At 43.1% G+C, this 18,600-nt stretch overlaps 1 protein-coding gene across 1 annotated transcript in view; it reads right to left on the bottom strand.

The window, feature by feature from the left end:
- Positions 1-18,107, bottom strand: part of LOC126354254 (alkaline phosphatase-like) — a 184,985-nt gene extending 166,878 nt beyond the window's left edge. The window contains exon 1 of the mRNA XM_050003771.1: positions 17,862-18,107. Within this exon, the coding sequence (XP_049859728.1) occupies positions 17,862-17,946 (85 nt within the window). The 5' untranslated portion in view covers positions 17,947-18,107. The remainder of the gene's footprint in view (positions 1-17,861) is intronic.
- Positions 18,108-18,600: the final 493 nt, after the last annotated feature.

Genomic DNA, 18,600 nt, shown 5'->3' with positions numbered 1-18,600 from the left:
TTCATGATCTATGAAACAAGTATTAATCTAATCTAATCTAATCTAGGTGATGTTAGGCACTTTTCTGTCTGGAAGATTCTGCAGCCATTTCTCTGCAAGGGAGAGTAGCTCAACGGTTCTGTGTCTGTCGGGGTAGCACATCTTTTGGTGATAACCTAGTTACGCCTTAGAAAACCGTGGGAGCTTCGAAGGGACGGAGTCAACAGGGACGCTTGTAGGCAGATTAGGTTCGTGAGACCGTATTGCCAGCAGACTACTTCAGCGTGCTGTCCTCAGGATGTGTTGCTCTCTTAAGTAATTTAGACCCCTGTCTTGTGATAATGAAATGGGCACATTGAAGCGACTTCATTGTGTATTACGTTCAGATGCTGTGCATGCATGCAGTATCATGCAGCATTGAATTTCTTTCCGTGATGCATTTTGCAGTCGAGTTTAACGCGGAAAATGTGAGGACTTCGTCCGTTCACTCTGCTTTTCTAAACTCATTGACTAATGTTAGGTCATCGAAAGTTTCAAGTACCTCAGCTCATCTTCAAATAATATTTCGAACACTAAGACTGGTATATACTGATTTTCTTTTGTCCGTGGCATATGAGTCGTTATGTAAATCCAAACGGTCCATTAATTTTGATTTGTACCGTTCAATAAGTAATGAAACTTTTTGATCTATGCCAATTTCAGTTGAAAACATGCAAAATTTGTTGTGTGACATCGTGGAATATTCCCGCATCACCACCTATAGTTTAATAAAGTTCCGATAGCTGATGGCAATATACGTAGCCGTCAGAATTGCGTCTCTAACTGAGGTGCGTTCAATGCGGAAAATGTAACTGAGTTCCTTTTGGGGAAAAACCAGAGCATTGTATACCTTAATAGGCGTTTGCAGAATACCCTCGGAGACCTGGCAGTGAACAAAAGCACGATGAGTCGTTGAGTCATAAGTTTGTCATCATTGCAGCAAAGGTCGTACAAACCTGTCTTATCTCCCGCATGCCGGCCGACCGGCCATAGACAGCTGTTCAAAATGATTCAAATGGCTTTGACCACTATGGGACGTAACTTTTAAGGTCATGGGTCCCCTAGAACGTAGAACTACTTAAACCTAACTAACCTAAGGACATCACAAACATCCATGCCCGAGGCAGGATTCGAACGTGCGATCGTAGCTGTCGCGCGGTTCCAGACTGTAGCGCCTAGAACCGCTCGGCCACCGAGGCCGGCTTAGACAGCTGTTAACACCTATGTTGGAACGTGCGGACACTCATTCAAAGAAATCGACACTCCGTAATCAACCACCTCGCTGCACAACTCTGCGTCTCCGTTGTTTCTGCAGACACCCTCATCCACCACCTGGGTTGCTCGGAAGTGTGTGCCCGCTGTGTTTTTCACCGCATAACAGAAGACAAAAAAGCACAAGAAAGGACGATCTGTGCGGAATTGTTTGCGCGTTACGAGGCTGATCGTGACAATTTTCTGTCGAACATCTTCATAGGTGATGAAATGTGGATTCATCACTTCGAACCAGAAATAAAACTGCAATCCATGGAGTGGCGCCCGACGACCTCTCCTCCGAAGGGAAAGTTCAAAGCCGCATCCCCACCCAGAGAAGTCAAAGGGACGGTCATCTAAGACTTTGTAGATTTTATTCTGTTTGATGTCCTCCATCATGATGCAACGATCAGCTCTTATGTGCTACCATCAGAAAACTAACGAAACGACTTCAGCGAGTCCGTCGCCACTAAACTGCAAACGAAGTTATCATTTTCCATGAAAACTCAAGGCCTCCACATGTTAGCGCACCCATGAGGAGCCCACAATACTTCATTGGACTGTTCCTTATGCACCCTAAAGCTCGGATCTGGCACCTCCCTACTCTGTTTGTGCCAATAAAGGATGCACTCCACAGGAAGCAGTACGTGGATTATGTGGAGGTTACTGACACAGCAAGACCTTGTCTCGGACGTTGACCAGTAGAATGGTACCATGCGACCATACAGGCCTTCTCAGTAAGGTGGCGTGAAGTCATAGGACTGAACGGTAACTACGTTGAAGAATAGGATTTTGTAACCAAAACTGTGGAGGAATAATTTGGTCCTGATTAAAACCAACCTGCTCCCAGAAAAAAAAGTTGTATTAATCGTTGAACATCCCTAGTAGAGTTATGAAAGTAGCTGAGAATCCGGCGTTGCTTCGATATGGATACATTCGATGGTTTCATTAGCCAATCGCCTACTACCCCTCTCTCTCGTTCCATCTGCTCCTCACCCCTTGTCTTCCACGTTGTCATTTTCACCCCAGTAGGCGGCTGGTCATTCATAAACCCACAGTGTTTCTCTCCAGATTGCAACTAGTATGTGTGCCAAATTTGGCTGATACCGTTCCAGATGTTCAGGATGAGCTTTTTATCCGTGGCTTTGTCCGCCCAAATACATGTGAAATATATATTACAGTTTTTTAACATATTTCACACGTATTTGTGTACACAATTCACCTGTATCTCTAGCGAACTGCGACATGCTTTTCCATTTTCACCCATATCAATATTTGTGAGGTCTTATCAGAAGTATGTGCCGTGCAATTATGTAGTAAGTACACATCTCTGGATGCGTGAATACTGTCTGCAAAATGTGTCACGAAAACAGTTATTAGTAAGGAAGTAGAAGATTAAAACGTCAAGCTTCATGCGCAGTTTTACTGCATGAACTGCGGAAACGCTGTAAGAGATCGTTTTCCCTGTCGACATTTTGTGGTGATTGTTAGGGGGATAAAGTTTCGATCAATGATTCAAATGGCCCTGAGCACTATGGGACTTAACATCGGAGGTCATCGGTCCCATACAACTTAGAACTACTTAAACCTAACTAACGTAAGGACATCACACACATCCATGCCCGATGCAATCGCGCGGTTCCGGACTGAACTGCCTAGGACCGTTCGGCCACAGCAGGCGCCAAAGTTTGGGAAAGGTTAGAAATTATTTTTTAAGTTTCTTGCAAGTCCTTTATTCTGTAATAATGGATGACTTAAGGAAGGGTATTCGGAAGTAGTTAGCTATGCTGCTTTCTGTTTCCCACTCCCGCCCGTGTCATAGGTAGGCGGTTCTTATCCTGACAGCGATTCTTTCCACGGTGTATGTGATATGTATATGACGTTTGGTTGAAATCTGCGAAGTGTTTTAGGATGAGGTGTACGTACGTGCGTGTGTGTGTGTGTGTGTGTGTGTGTGTGTGTGTGTGTGTTTCCGCGCTTCTACGTGTACGTACGTGCGCACGTAATCTTTTGTTCAGTTACTACACTTAGTATTAAGTGCGAAGGTAATCTGGTTTATTATGAGCTGATTCTATGCTGAAGTTTATATCCCACGTGCCCCAAGCCAGCACATCATTTGGAAAGCAAATCGTAGAACGTTCTACACTCACTTCAATTGCCTTTGAAACCGTGACGAGGTATCCTGCCTTAAGCAGATATCGCTGTTTGATTTTAATAGAATTTACAGCTAAGCTGGCAGCCTCGTGTTGCTGCCGAGTTTCAAGAAACGTGCCAGCAGAGATGGAGACTTAAAGATAGATTTCTACCAACACTCCAGCTAACGTCCTTCAGTTTACTACGTGTTATATGTAAGATGCGAAGACGCCAATAGTTAGTAGCGGCACGAGGCCGACATAAGGGATTATACTTCCACATCTGTCTTGGTTAACTCTTCAACTACTCCACAGCGTTCTGCGGAAGCTCTGGCCACTAAGAAGCTTGAGAACAACGTCTTACATAGAGGAGTAACTTTTCAGCACAGAAAAACCTGGTCGTAGTCTCTTATGAACTCACAAGTTAAAAAAAAAATAACAATGGAAGGTTGTGAAGTTGTTGAAGCTGTTACGTAATCTTCGAGGGTAGCCAAGGTCGACGTTTTGAGTGTCGCGATGGCCACTTTGCGCTGCGGCACTCGGCACCTCGGCGCAGTGACCGTCGCGATGTGTGGACTGCGGGGAATTCCCACGCAGCCCGCTCTCGACCTGGAAGGCGTCCGGCAAGCAGCTGGCCAGTAGCCGGCGGACTCCGCGCGGCCCTGACCTCCGCGCGCTCCTGCAGAGGAGAGGGGCGCTGGTCAGGGGCCGGGCCCGCCCCGCCTCACAGGTGGCCTCCAGCTGACCAACTGCTCCGTTCCAGCATTCGCGAGAAGACGGCTGACGCAGGAAACCACATCATTCTGAACTGGAGCAGGCGTATTGCCGCAACTGGGGCAGTTATTAAATATGGAGACAGCAATAGCTCTAAGAGCAGTTTAGTGGCAATAGCTGCTGTTCAGGAACGCCTTATGCTCATCGAGAAGCCGAGTTGAGCCAGAGCAAGAGCGAACTCTCGCGGCGGTTGAACAACCTTCTGTCTGGTACGTTGTCCAGCCCGAGTGCATTTTAGGCATTCTTCCACGATCCTTAGGGGAATACTGAGGTGGCGCCAAATCTCCGTCTCAGCAAGTACCACACAGGAACGCGTAAAATACGATTACACACAGAACAATTCTCGTACGTATGGTGCACTGTAGTAAGACAACGGTCAGAGCATGCAGCCACACCGATGAACAGGCTTTGTTTGCCGAATCGCGAAAATAGTGGCACTCCACGACGGCGTAACCACCAGGAATGAAAGTTTCTCTTCAGGCAAGAGATTCGCAGCAGACGATATTTCAACCTGAAATGCGTCTGCTGTTGGACACCTTTGCGCCGCCTTTTCGTGCCTGTGTCGGTAACACTGTCTGCAGAGATTTGTGGTCACTTATCTATGTACTGGGGTAATACATCTCCGAGTGGAAACTAAATTATGTCTTCCCATCTCCTGCCACCATTAATAGGCTTGGCAGCAGAAGTGCTTCTCGGGACCCAATAGCTGGCATTCAGTTCTCCTTTCCACATGCATCCGTGACGTCCATGTGCCAATTCCACATCGTATACGCTATGTCTTGTGAAACTGAACTAGTCATATTCAACGGACTTCGTTCTGGACTATGGTGAAATGGTTGCAGGCTGGCAAACCTTGGCTGGGTTTACGTGACTGAATTTTAAGTGGTTATCGAAATTATGTAGGTTTTGTTTTGTTTTAGTCAATTACTTTTGAGACTCGTGTAAGGTCTTTGCTAGCACTCTGAACTTTGCAGAACACAGCTGATCAATATACAACTTTATTCCAGCCATTCAAGTTTTCAAGTAACCTACCTCGTTGCTCCCCTATACATCAGGTAATATTTCGGGCAGTAATGGTAATTCGTGGTGATTTTCTTTTGGCTATTATCTTCCGCATGATAACGTAAACGTATATGGCCAGATGAATTGGATTTTTATATGAAATACGATACCTTGTTCTCGAGTATTCAACGTACTATTACGTGTGAGTATTATTTGGGATTTTTAAGAGCTCATTTTGATTCTTCCTAGTCTCTGTTCTAGACAATCTTCTAGTGTTCTATACCTCCGTATGTGTTCATTCACGAACTATGTTCTCGAATTTACTGCACTCACTAGACTCGCATTTAAAGTGGTGATGGAATCTACAGCCCTAATGAGAGTTGAAATTTCTATTTAATAGATTTTCAGTTACACAGTCAAGTTTATAAGAATGCTTAACTTCGGAAAGCGAGCCACCGAAGATAGAGACAGAGATGATTTCTCCTGTCACAACAGTTGAGGGTTTTTTTTAATTTGGTATGGTAGGATACAGACATCTAACATATATGCGTAGTATGAATTTTATCTGCAGTGCATTGTTAGCTACTGCATGAGGTCTATTGTAAGAATTTTAGCTTCAGATTTTTCCATCTCTAATTAAGCCCGCTTTTAATTATTTCATTGCGCTTTGCAAGTACTCTTGCCACTACGAAATTAAAAAGCAAAGTTAGGTCGTGTTTTTTCAGATATGGGTAACATTTTATATAAATGGGTAGCTTTTCAGAGCATAAAAACTGGGATCGTTGTATCTTATTGACTCACATGGTGAGGTAACCAATCCTGCCAGGGTTCCGAACTCCAACAGCTATATTCCGTTTTCTCTCAAATCACTTACTTGTGGATATGTTTGTATGGTGCATAACATTCTCAAATACGAAGCGTTTTAGAAAATTATGGGACGTTATCTTTAAAATTTGGCAGCTTAGAATGCAGTGCCGTCTACTGATTGTTTAAGAACCCATAGATATCATTTGATTCCTTAAACGTTTGACTGTGGGAGCACGCAGATAACAATGGCTTCAAATAGTTGTTCCAGTTGCGGCGTATGTCCTTTAGTTCGCTTTTTGGGCGAAAGTAAATCCGACACTAATTCATCGGTACCTGTGTTTTACGTGCACGCTGTGATGAGTGTGGAAGTTTAATAGTGTAGAGATTCTAAATGTGACCTTACAAATCTGCGTGATGAAGAGCGGTGTGGCATATCTACAGTATAGACTGATGAAATAAAGATTGTACCAAAAAAACGGTGGACTGTTCGATGATTCGTGATGAGTGCTGGGTGTATTGTCACAGGAAAACTCGGATAATGCAAATTGTGGGTGCCGAAAATGCTTACTGTCCTATACAGAAGATAAGATTAAGCATTTCCGTGGAGGAACTTCGAGCATCTGCCATCTTTGATCATCTGTCCTCAGACCGAGTGACTACCGCCTCTTCTTGCACCCCGAACAAGGATTCGGTGGATAAAGGTTAGACGATGAGGTACAGTCCCTAAGTGGAAAAATGCTGCGATTACCAAGATAACTAAAAAAATTTGCTGAGATACTGACGTCCCCTGTGAAAGCTCTTTCTAACGAATATGATGCACGAACCCCTATTTCGAATACGAGTTGTATTTTACCAGTAGATTGTAACCTGTGTTACAATAAATCTTATATTTAACAATGATCCTCGCGCTTAGTAAAATAATTTGTTAAATCAGTAATATTGACGGCTATTGATGTAAGCGGATTTACGCCGTAGACTCTCGCAGCACTTGAAGTTATGGAAAAATGAGACCGGGAGTGACGGAAGAAGGTGATCAAAATGTGAAACACACTAAGAAATGCCTAGAGAATTTAGTACTAGAAAAGAGGAATTGAAGAGAACAGGGACAAAAATAACGAATATTCCCTTCACCCTCAGACGAGAGAAATGTCTGTACTACTAAGTTTTAACACAGGTGACTGTATTACTACTATAATTGCTTCAAATTTGCCTTAAACGTAGCATGGTTTTGAAATTTGAGAAGACAGCAGAGGAATTGTGCTTCAGGCGCACAGAAGTAATGCAGGGGGCGAGTGATAATGTTTTTGTTTTATGAATGGGTATAACCAGGATATCGTTTTACGATAACGAAAATATACGAGGTATGTGGTGTGAGAAACAAGGCACTTTTGACCGAGCCCATTGCAAAACTAGTTATGTAGACAGAAGGAGTGGGGAATCTACGAAAATCTTATATCGCCCTGCACGTGGCGATTGAGTTTCCTGTGTGTCTGGTGTACTCACTCGAAGATACACGCCCCTGTAATATAAAAAGAAAATAATTTCATCTGTGGGACAAAAAACTTATGTTCGATTCGCAAGTGGAATATTGTCATAATAGGCAGAGTTAACACAAACTAGCCTTCAGAGGAAATAAATGCTTATTTCACCTTTACTCTTTCAAATCAACAATCGCAACAACAGGTCTCTACACTTTCTGTTCTTTGCCCTTTTGTTCTTCGCGGAGTTAAATAAGAGGTCGACTGTGCGAGGTTAACCCATACCAGAATATTCCTGTCACAGCTCCACGGGTCTTCATAAAATAAAATGAAAACACAATCTGAGGAGCCCTTTAAAGTACATAACCAGCTAACTGACAAACGATAAATTTTTGTCAAAAACATGTATGTGGGGTATCCAGATAGCAAATAGCAACCGAATTTTTTCATTTGAAAGAATTGTTTATCACAGAGATGCAGTAATGCTAATACGGTGGCATCTTAACGAATATATCGATACGAACTGTAAGTTGAGTAGCAGTTTTGGATCTACGTCGAAGAATGTAAGTGCATTGCTCCTTTTAAATAAAACTTTTGACAAAACAAGACGGGCGGGTACAATGATCATTCCTTCCTCTGGGTCCTCTATGAAGCTGGCCGCTGATTATGGCCACTGTGCACACCATCGCACTGAGGTCAAAAAGCTTAGCTGTACACCAGATTACAGTTATTATAATTAGGTCACCTGACTGTGGGAAAGTTGTAGCAGATAGTAAAGGATCTGGGAATCTAAGCGAAGACTGAGATTAACATATATGTTTGGTCTAATGACTCACAAAAATCACTATAGGATTAAACAGATGGAATTACAAAATGATGCTAACACTGTGAGGAGGTACCAGAAGTTTGGATGAATGTATGGAGAAAGTACAGCAAAATTTCCACATATGGACACTCGCAAAATGAAAGCTAATGTGACAACAAGATGCCACAAATCATTACCAATTTAAGGAACACATGTTGCGTACCAAAATAGGCAACTAATGAGCTGCTCAGAATATGGATCGCGCTGCCGCTACTTTCTCTCAAAACCGGGCAACTGTGCACCAATCAACACCAAATGGCCGCCAGGACGTGAATGACACCCACAGCAGGCGGCGATCGAGTGACCACAAAACATGTATCTCGCTTCGCAACTCTGTATTTTCGAAAAAAAAAAAAAACTCTACATTGAGAAGACAACCCAATGCTGTTGCTAATGTTACAGATGAGAATACCGCTTAATTGATGAAAATAACGAGGAATGCTGCAGAAACTTCCCACTCTAGGAGTAGAAAACGAACTGTAACAAATAAGACGTTGGCCCTGGGATTTAATAGTATTCCAGTGATCGGATGACTTCTTCGCACCAAGCAGTGGCCGGGAGACTCATTTCAATTGGGTTCACCAAATTTTGGAGCGAGTACAGTGGACCTTCCCACGCTTGTGGGGCGGCGTCTCAGTGTCTCATTCTATTGAAGTCCCGACAGAATAGGTAAAATGTCGTGTTATCCTCTTGGACTGCAGATACGGCATGGTGCCTTTCGCTCAGGGCGATGTGGGACACGGGCTCAGCCGACACCGGCAAGAAGCAGGCAGCAGCGTTACTTCCACGGAAACTGCCCAGCCCCCAGGCTATCTTCTGCCAGCGTAATAGGATCAGGATCTCCTGTTGCCGACAAAGAGGACCTAGAGAACGTACCAAGAGGACAGCTTCCCAGCAGAAAAACACAAAGTTTTCGTCCCAGAAAATGTGCCCAGAACACACTAAATAAAATTAACACGAAATGTTGGCAAAAATGAATCAGTTCTTGTGGCGAAATATGACAATGTCGCGAAACACAAGCACCCTCGCCAGCATTTCCTGTGACTGTGTGGTTGTTTCGATTAGCTTTTCGACTAGACGAATTACGAAGGGGCTTAATAGTAGTATCCTGCTCTGAGGAGGAGGAGGAGGAGGAGGAGGAGGAGTAAACCCTGTATCGTTAGACGACTGAGAGGTATGATGGCTGTAGTAACACGACATCGTGTCTCCTGCAAATGAACTTCTCCTGTAGTTGACAAGACGAACAGTATAATGTGAGCGTTTCAGATAATGTCCATGAAAGTCTTCCTAAGATCGAGCAATGAATTCGTAATACTGCCTTAACTAAGAACATCGTCCGCACTGCGCACAGATGGTAAAAGATATCGCCCTAGTTCTTTCACAACTTACCAGAGGGAACCTTTGCCCTTCACGCACAGTCCGTTGACATTAGTTTACTTTCAATTCTTAAGCGTGATCTGCACGAGTTAACTGAGAATTTAAATCCGCAGAACATGTTACAAATTGATCAAAGATGTTTGATGCCGACTGCCAAACTTCGGTTCACCGACAAAAATGAAAACTGAATACTACAGGAGGACAACGATCCGTAGCCCCGCAGCACGCTCTGCAGCGACTGGAAAAAAGAGAAAGGTGTGCAGGTACTGGATTTGCCCTCACAGTCCAGTGACGCTCAGCCTATTGAAAAGGTATGGTCTTACATCTAAAATAAATGGCAAAGGAAATAGTTCTTCGCTTTGAAACAGCTGGCAATGAAAATTCGACGCATTTGCTGGTATAGTGCCCAGCAATTATCGACGCTACGGGCGACTGGGCGTATTATTGTCAATGCAGTTTGCTTTTCATCGTATATGAAGTATATATATGCTTTAGCTTGGAAATTTTTCTACTGATTAACCCGATCACATCTTATCAGACTGCAACTCAGCTATTTTTTCTAGAAAAATGTTTCTTTCACAGTATGCCTCTTGTTAGAGTCGAATAAATGTAGTGAGATATTATCGTGTAACCCTATGCGTAGCAAATCTATTGTAGAACTCCGGTTTCCCATTCATACGCGAGCTACGGGTGTGGCCTGGGGGGGGGGGGGGGCATTTCAGTGTGTACTGACCTCCATTAAATCAGTAGAACTGTCAAACTTAAGAGTGAAGCGTTGCTACATTTAAAACCCACTCAGTGTAAAATCGTAACGGTTAATTGTAGGCTCTGCCGGTATCGTTGCAACAGCTACCTCGCAGGGTTCTTGAACTTTTCGAAGGTGAAAGCACAAGTGCATATCTTACTCCATCTCCTTACATGTGACGTTCAAGATGACGATGTAGTAAATACGATGTACCGGTATTAACCTCTCGGTTTAGGCAAGTAGAGCAAGCACGAATTTGGAAAGTATATGACATGAAATGAGCCATGGCATCTGCAAAGGAACTTTCCCTGAATTCGTCCGAAGTGATGTAGGGAGACCATGGAAAACGTAATCCTGTTGGTTTTACCGGGATATGAATAACACTCCTGCCGAATGCGATCACACTGCTTTAACCAGTGTGATTCGTCCCCCCGATGCTGTTCCTATCAAGTAGGGATCCAAACAGAGACCTTGACATTCACGTGTAGCCGTCCTCCACCCATACCTCATTACGAAACTTCGCTACTATAACTGAGCAGTAAAGGCGTAATTTGCGACGGGATATGACGGGACGGCAGATAACGAAATAAACTGTGCTCCACTAACCGGCTCTATTCTGCAGAGAGTCGTGATGGACTACACGGCTTATGATCAGCTACTATATTTTTCTCCGACTGTTCTCAGATGTGGTACAAGTTGACTCCAGCGGCTTCGACTTGTAGTACGATTAAGTAGGGACGTATATGATACCTTAGTTTATGGCACATCACGTCTTTAGCATTATCTATATTACGCCGTACTTAAATTCATTTACATATATGTCTACATGCTGACACTACGTTTCACAGTCCAGTGTTTGGCATAAGGTTCACACAACGTCCTTCACTCGTGTCCTAGCTACTTTCTACCCTATTTTCCGCGAGTAAAAAAGCGACTGTCCTTCGAACTTTTTCGATGTCTTCCGTCAATCCCACCTGGTAAGGATCCTATAGCGCACTAATACCCGTTACTAGATTTGTTGTACCTGATAATCGTTCTGCCTATAGAACGCATTCTTTGGTTCACCTTACTCACCATATTTTCTATGCGGTTAGACGAACTTAAATTGCTATATGGGAAATGTTCAAACAGTACGAAACAACGCAGTGGGTGTAACTGGGGTCTTTACCCAAAATTAATCACCAGAGGCATGAGCATAGCTATCCCACTGTTCATAGAATTCCTGTGGTTGTGACATGAGCCTGGAACCAGGACCAACCAGGTGAAGTCCAGTACACTCAAGTCCAGTCTACTCCAGTGTGTCCTTCAATTCGTCGTATGAGCTGAAGCTCTTTCCTTGAGATGTTTTAGGAGCAGACCAAACACACGGAAGTCGCAGGGCGACATGTCTGGGCTGTAGATCGGATGATCAAGCTGCTCCCACTTGACCTTGGTCATTACGTTTTGTCTGACCTCCGAGATGTGTGGAAGTGCATTATCGTGGAGAAAAATGACTCCCTACGTGAGTAGCCCAGGCCATTTTCTCTATATGAACTTGCGTAGACTGCGGAGTGTCTGAAAGTACGGATCACTATTGGTAGATCCTCGATGACTATCGGACCTCGGACGTCAAAAAAGACCTTGAGCATCACCTTGCCTACTGAGGGCACAGCTTAGAATTTCTAAGGGGGAGGCGGCGTCACTACATACGCTTTCCAAGAAGACCCACTATTTTATCCCAAAGTGATGTATGCAGATTTGAACCGTTTTGTTTATTGCAACGTTTCGTACCTTTTCATTTGAACACTCCTAAGAATCCCTTGATATTTATCTGAATCCACAACCTTTAAATATGTGTGATCTCTCGCCTAACAGACATTTAACCGCAGGTTTTTAGTATTCGACTGGAGGACCTCACATGTTTTACTTTTCTTGCGAGACTGGCAGTTTTAGCACCACGCAGATACATTGGCTTAGTCAGACTAATTAATTTTGATCGGATGGCTTTACTAAAGGGTAACTTCTAGAAATATTCTAAGAGCGGATTGTCTGTTACATACTTTATCTGTATATATGTTAGCAACAGAGAGCCCATAACGATTCTTTGAATGAATAGCCCATAAAAATGAGGAATCGCAGTGCTTTACAGCACGTCTGGCGAACAAGTGAATCTCTGCAATCTTTTAACACTTTGTAGGGCGCAGGCATAGTGTCGTGAAATATCACACGAAGCCGTGCTCCGCGTAGTATTTTATCATGTTGCTGTCTTAATGCTGACTGAGGGAAATGACTCCAGTAACAGGCTTTAGTACAATTTTGAACATGACTACTGCCGCCCTGGCATGTTACTTTACTGCTTAAGAAAATTTTAGTCACATTAAGAACAGATATATAGTTGTATGTATATAATCCAAAGTGACACGAGACAGTAATTTTTAAGGTCGGTTCCGTTTGGGACGAGCAACGTGAGGAAGCATACGGCCAGGGAGTTGAGATGCATGTTGGTAACCTCCTCACAGCAAAGTGGTAGCCATCTGTTCCATGCTTAGCTCAGTCAAACTTTCTGTTGCTTCGTGGTCTTCATACTTTCCTAACACCATCGCATTTTTCATTAAATTGTACTGAAAAGCATTTTACAAGTACAAAATTTGTAACTTAGTGTGTGCAAATGACATTACTTGAAAACACGTGAAAGAAATTATTCATTTCACTAGAACTATTACTTATAATATGAAGTACTCTCCTTGTATAGAGGAGCTTCAACCATATTATGAACGTTCGTTAGAATATGTAACAAATGATGGCATTTGGTTGCCATATCTGTTACTTGATAAGAAATCGCAAGCTCTCTCTAGTAAACCCTGCTTCAAATGAAACTCTTTCACAGCTGAAAGAACAACCCATCATATCTAAATTGTTTTGTCAGGGCGAAAAACGGTAACACTAGTAATGGGACAGACCGTTGAAAACTAAGACCTTACAGTTTGGGAATAACTCTAAAATTGAAGTTGGTGATACGAAAATTGATGACATGATGGAGAATCGAATTCCCGTAACCCTCGAGGCAACTCGTCAGTTGCTCTGTCCCCGCCAGCCTAGCTTTCGATTTTAATTCGATCCAAGAACCGTTGCACCGAAAGATCACATTTGTCGCAAATCCCCAGAAAAAATACTTCATAATACGTCAACAGGAAACCCCTTAAGTTTGCTCATCAGGGAAATTTTCGTATCTGATTACGATTATACATAACACACGACTGTTGACAGATGGAAAAGACGCCACTTGTGATGTTTAACAACCAATATTACCATTACAGATTCCTGTCAGGATTTTGAATAGAAATACATTGAGTTCTCGACGTTTAACAAACTGGAAAGAAAATTTCGGTGTTGAAGGCGAATATAGGATATTTAAATCAGCATGCCACGTTGCTTCCACAGCACTGCAAGTTGAGGACGTAAGCAGTGAAACATTTCAGTACAGAGAGTAAGGAAGATCTGTTCAATACCAGCATAGATCGAAGTGCTATATCGCGAGAAAATGAGGCCGCTGTTACTTGGAAGAAATGTAGTAACAGCCTTTACTCTCTACAACAAAATAAATCTGCATGGATAAAACTACGCCAGTAGACTGAAATAGCGCTGGTACTCTAGCAAGTACCATGATGTCCAAGAAATAACGCTTTAAATATTAGGTACCAATCGCTTAGAACGTTATAAACAGTTTTATTTGGTGATTTAATAAGTAAACTGTGAGATTTCGCCAACATGGACGCGTAAGGTTAAGAATTCCGAGCAGCTGCCAGAACAACGATCCCGAAAAGCAACGCTCCGGCTGGTAAAAAGTTACGAAAGGCACTCCGCGTTCTAACTTCCATCTGTGCGTTGCTATCGCCTGTCGCGAGAGATCGTGGGAAATGACAGCCGATCTGTGTAACCAATGACGGAACGATATTTCCGCTTCGATTGCGGCTGATACATTTAGTATTTAACGCAACAACTACCTTAATATACTACGTTATAGAGAGCAATGACAAATTTTTTGGAGAAAAAACACTTCGTTTGAAGAGACAGATACAGTTATTTTTGTCGCATTGTGGCATTTTCTACCTCTTCATCTCCTTCCTTCCTTCCTTCTTTCCTTCGTTCCTTCCACTTCTCATAGCTCTTAGGTGTGCATTTTTAAACCCACGCTAACTAGATACTTTATCTTCTTGTGGTCCACACCACCAAAGCTGAAAGTGGTCTATCCTACAATCTTGGCAACAACAGTGTCGGTACATATATTTCACTTTCAGAGGTGTCAAAAGGATTTTTGCTTGTAACTTTCAACTCGGTCGTTTCTCGGCCACATTCCCCTATGTCAAGTTGAGAAATTTAGATTTTTGCTTCATACTTCAAAGTCATTACGGAATCCTCTTATATATGATACAGGACTCTGGAGACAACTGAACAAAGTAATAAAAAGTGAAACCATCAGCTCACAAGCTAATAGACTTGCGGCTATGCTACTGGTCAGCCAATAATCACAAACAAAATTAAGTTTTCACAGTAGTTGGCATCACCAACTCACAGCCAAACATTCATCGTTCACCCTAACATAGACCTCAGGTTGCGCTGCAAACCATTCCTTCGCCATAACCTAGCATCCCCATAATTAAGAATATTTCAGCATATGTAGAGGAAAAATAGTGTATATATCAATAAAAGAAACACCTTTACGTAGCAAGAACAGATAGTGAAGGTAGGGCCTTCAATACAACTCGAGTTATTCGTATTATTTCGCCACCGAAATTAAGTATCTTGTCTTAAACGAAATCTACAAACAAAGAAACAAACGCATTCACGGGGCAAGCAAGGACAAACACCATAGTACGGCAAAAAATAGATTTGGGCATTTGAATATCTGCATTAGATTCCTCGAAGCTACTGGAGGACAGAAGTTTTCGCAGAAAACTCGACTACAGAAAATGACTAGAGTCTACAGGAAGACATCACATATGTAATACGATGTCATGTCCATCCATTCTATAACACAGTATACAAGCCCGAAATATTAAGTGCTTTCGAGACACGAAAACCCCATACGAATAGGGACATGGAATAATGCAAAATAACGAGAAACATTTTCGATTCTAAGCTGACAAAAGTAATAAACATTATCTAGGACAAGCAAACAGAAGATGTCAAACCTAGCAGCAGATATCAGAAAGAAACTATAATTGGGAAACTACATCGGCACGCTAACAACAACGCTCAGTAACAGAATTGTGGCGTATACAAAAGCGGTCAAGTGAACAGCAGCATGGACCATACAAGTCAGACTTGACATAAAACAAGCACAAATCGATCCAATAATGACTGGATACGGACACTTGTACGAGGACAAGGTACGCAAATGGAATACGAGGTCAGAGAACTAAGACTCATAGAAACCAAAGAGAAGAGGAAAAAAAATTGAGAACCGTGGAAAATCAGAAACTTGAAATGAGCAGAGTGTTTTGCATGCTCCTAAAGTACATCGATGCAAAATATATAGGAACCGTTTGAGTCAAAATCAAAATGTAATGGAAACACTATTCATAAATTGCGACTAATTCACATTTTATACCCACAGTTAAGCATCTAGTTAACAGGTTTCCAACGGCTGTGTACAACATGACACAAAGTCACTGCAAAAATCTGCTCTATACTGTGACGTAGGGTTTGGACGGCCGCATTTAAAGTTTAGCCAAATTTCAGTGTCCGCGAAGACCTCTAGCTATAACATTCAGATCGCCATAATTTCGAACGTAACAAGCACGTTCGGTAATTAGCGTTAAAAACTTTTAGGAATTTTAGAGGGGGAGTCGGTACATAATATTTTGAGCAGGAACCTATGTCCACAAAGCTTACCGTTTCCGTTCCACCAGGGTTTAGTTTAAGATGTTTAACTCATCCACTTCTGCTTGCGGAATTAGGCGTGATGTAGTAGAGTTATTAGGTAATATTCGAAAAGAGACATAACGAAACATCAGATTTATCACTTAAGGAGATTTGTTTACATTAGCACTTGAACGTCACGTGTTTACGTTATTCCAAAACAAACGAACACAGCATAGTGTAAGTACGGATGCATTACAACAACCGCTAGATGTGGCCACTACAAACGTGGTCACAGACATGGTACTTCCGAAGCATGTTCTGGTGTACTCTCACCAGCCGACTTAGTGTCTCTTTACTATGTGCAGTTGCCAGGACTCGCTGCAGTAAAGTCAAACACGACTAATGGCGTCTTTTCCATCTGTCAACAGGCATGTGGCCATTCGGGATTAGCCGAGCGGTCTCAGGCGCTGCAGTCATGAACTGTGCGGCTGATCCCGGCGGAGGTTCGAGTCCTCCCTCGGGCTGGGTGTGTGTGTTAGTCCTAGGATAACTTAGGTTAACTAGTGTGTAAGCCTAGGGACTGATGACCTTAGCAGTTAAGTTCGATAAGATTTCACACCCATTTGAACATTTTGAACAGTCGTGTGTTATGTATTATCGTAATCAGATATGAAACGTTCGCTCATGAGCAAACTTACGGGGTTTCCTGTTGACGTATGATGAAGTATTTATTCTGAGGCTTTGTGACAAATGTGATCTTTCAGAGCAACGGTTCTTGGATCGAATGAAAATCGAAAGCTAGACTGGAGGGGATAAAGCAACTGATGAGCTGCCGTGAGGTACATGGGAAATTCGATTCTCCATCATGTCATCAATTTTAATATCACGAACATCTGTCACATTACTAATGTTACCATTATTTGCTCTGATAAAACAAGTTAGCTATGATGGGAGGCTCTTTCAGCTATGAAAGGGTTTCATCTGAAGCATGTTTTATTAGAGAGAGAGAGAGAGAGAGAGAGAGAGAGATATGGCGATTTCTTATCAAATAACAGTTTTGTTACATAGCCTAACGAACGTCCATAATATGGTTCAAGCTCCTCTACCCAAGGAGAGTACTTCATATTATAAGTAATAGTTCTAGTGAAATGAATGATTTCTTTCACGTGCTTTCAGCTAATGTCATTTACACACTTTAAGTTACAATTTTTGTATACTACTCCACAAGAAGTAGCTTACGTCATCCTGTTTGCCCTGTTGCACACCAGGACAGGCAACTCCGAGGTTTTTCCTCTTTCCCTCAGCCGACGTGAATGCGATACATCTAAACCGTCGTACTACGGAAACGGTACATTTCCAGACATATATTGTTATTCAGAATATTATGTATTCACTCCCCCTTACAAATCATATTGCCCGTGACAAGAGTTTCCTGTATATTTCTCTGGCTTGTTGAGAGGCACGCTGTGAGATTATGAAGCTCTAGAGAACTAGTGTTCAGAGAACTCAAACCTGAAGCCAGGAGCGGGTTCGCGGCAGGCAACCCTCTAGGCAGGTGGTGTACGTACCGGAGTCTCGCACGTGTGCTGGCCCGCATCGGGCGAGCAGCGGCAGCAGAGCCACCGGTAGAAGTATGTAGCGCAGAGCGGGCATGTCGGACGACTGGTGGAGCCGCGGCCGGCCGTCGCTATATAGCGAGAGCCAGCCGGTACACCGGCCCAGCTGCCCCTCCACTGCCGCCACGCCGGAACACTTGTCACTATTTGCCAGAGGACACTGGCGCGCCCGCACGCGAGCGCGTTACCGCGAAACTACATGTCAGAGGCGGCCCCGCGGATTTTCCTCGATTGCGAGGTCTCGGTCCGTTTCCCCAAATCGTGCTTCACTTCCCAGTGGATCAATGCCTAGCCGCCCAAGGTAGACCTGGTCAACTAAAGTGGGTATAGCCGCCGGACTACGGGACGAGACAGCTGACGTAGACGTGTAGGCAGACGGGATATCGAGCGTCACAAGACACCTCGCGGGGTCAAGGAGATAAAAGGCCCTGGAACGAATTCGTGACCACACCGACTTTCTACGTGTACATGTCCATTCAGTGTCTTCTCTGAGTTTTGAAGACTCGCCAACTGTTTTTTGTCTTTCAGGTGACGTTTAAATGTCCTTCATGAGCGTCTCCATGTTAGTCTACTTTTTACCTCCATTTTCTTCCATTATTCTGCTTTAAGTTCCCCTTTCTCGCCGTATGTATGTAACATTTTATTCTGATTTTAAGTTGTAGTGTCACTCGGCTGAAGAGCGGCGGATTGT

Source organism: Schistocerca gregaria, chromosome 3 (assembly GCF_023897955.1).
Source record: "Schistocerca gregaria isolate iqSchGreg1 chromosome 3, iqSchGreg1.2, whole genome shotgun sequence".
In the NCBI taxonomy this organism is placed as follows: domain Eukaryota; kingdom Metazoa; phylum Arthropoda; class Insecta; order Orthoptera; family Acrididae; genus Schistocerca; species Schistocerca gregaria.
Note: the sequence above shows the minus strand (reverse complement) of the source record. Positions and strands in the feature narration are given on the sequence as shown.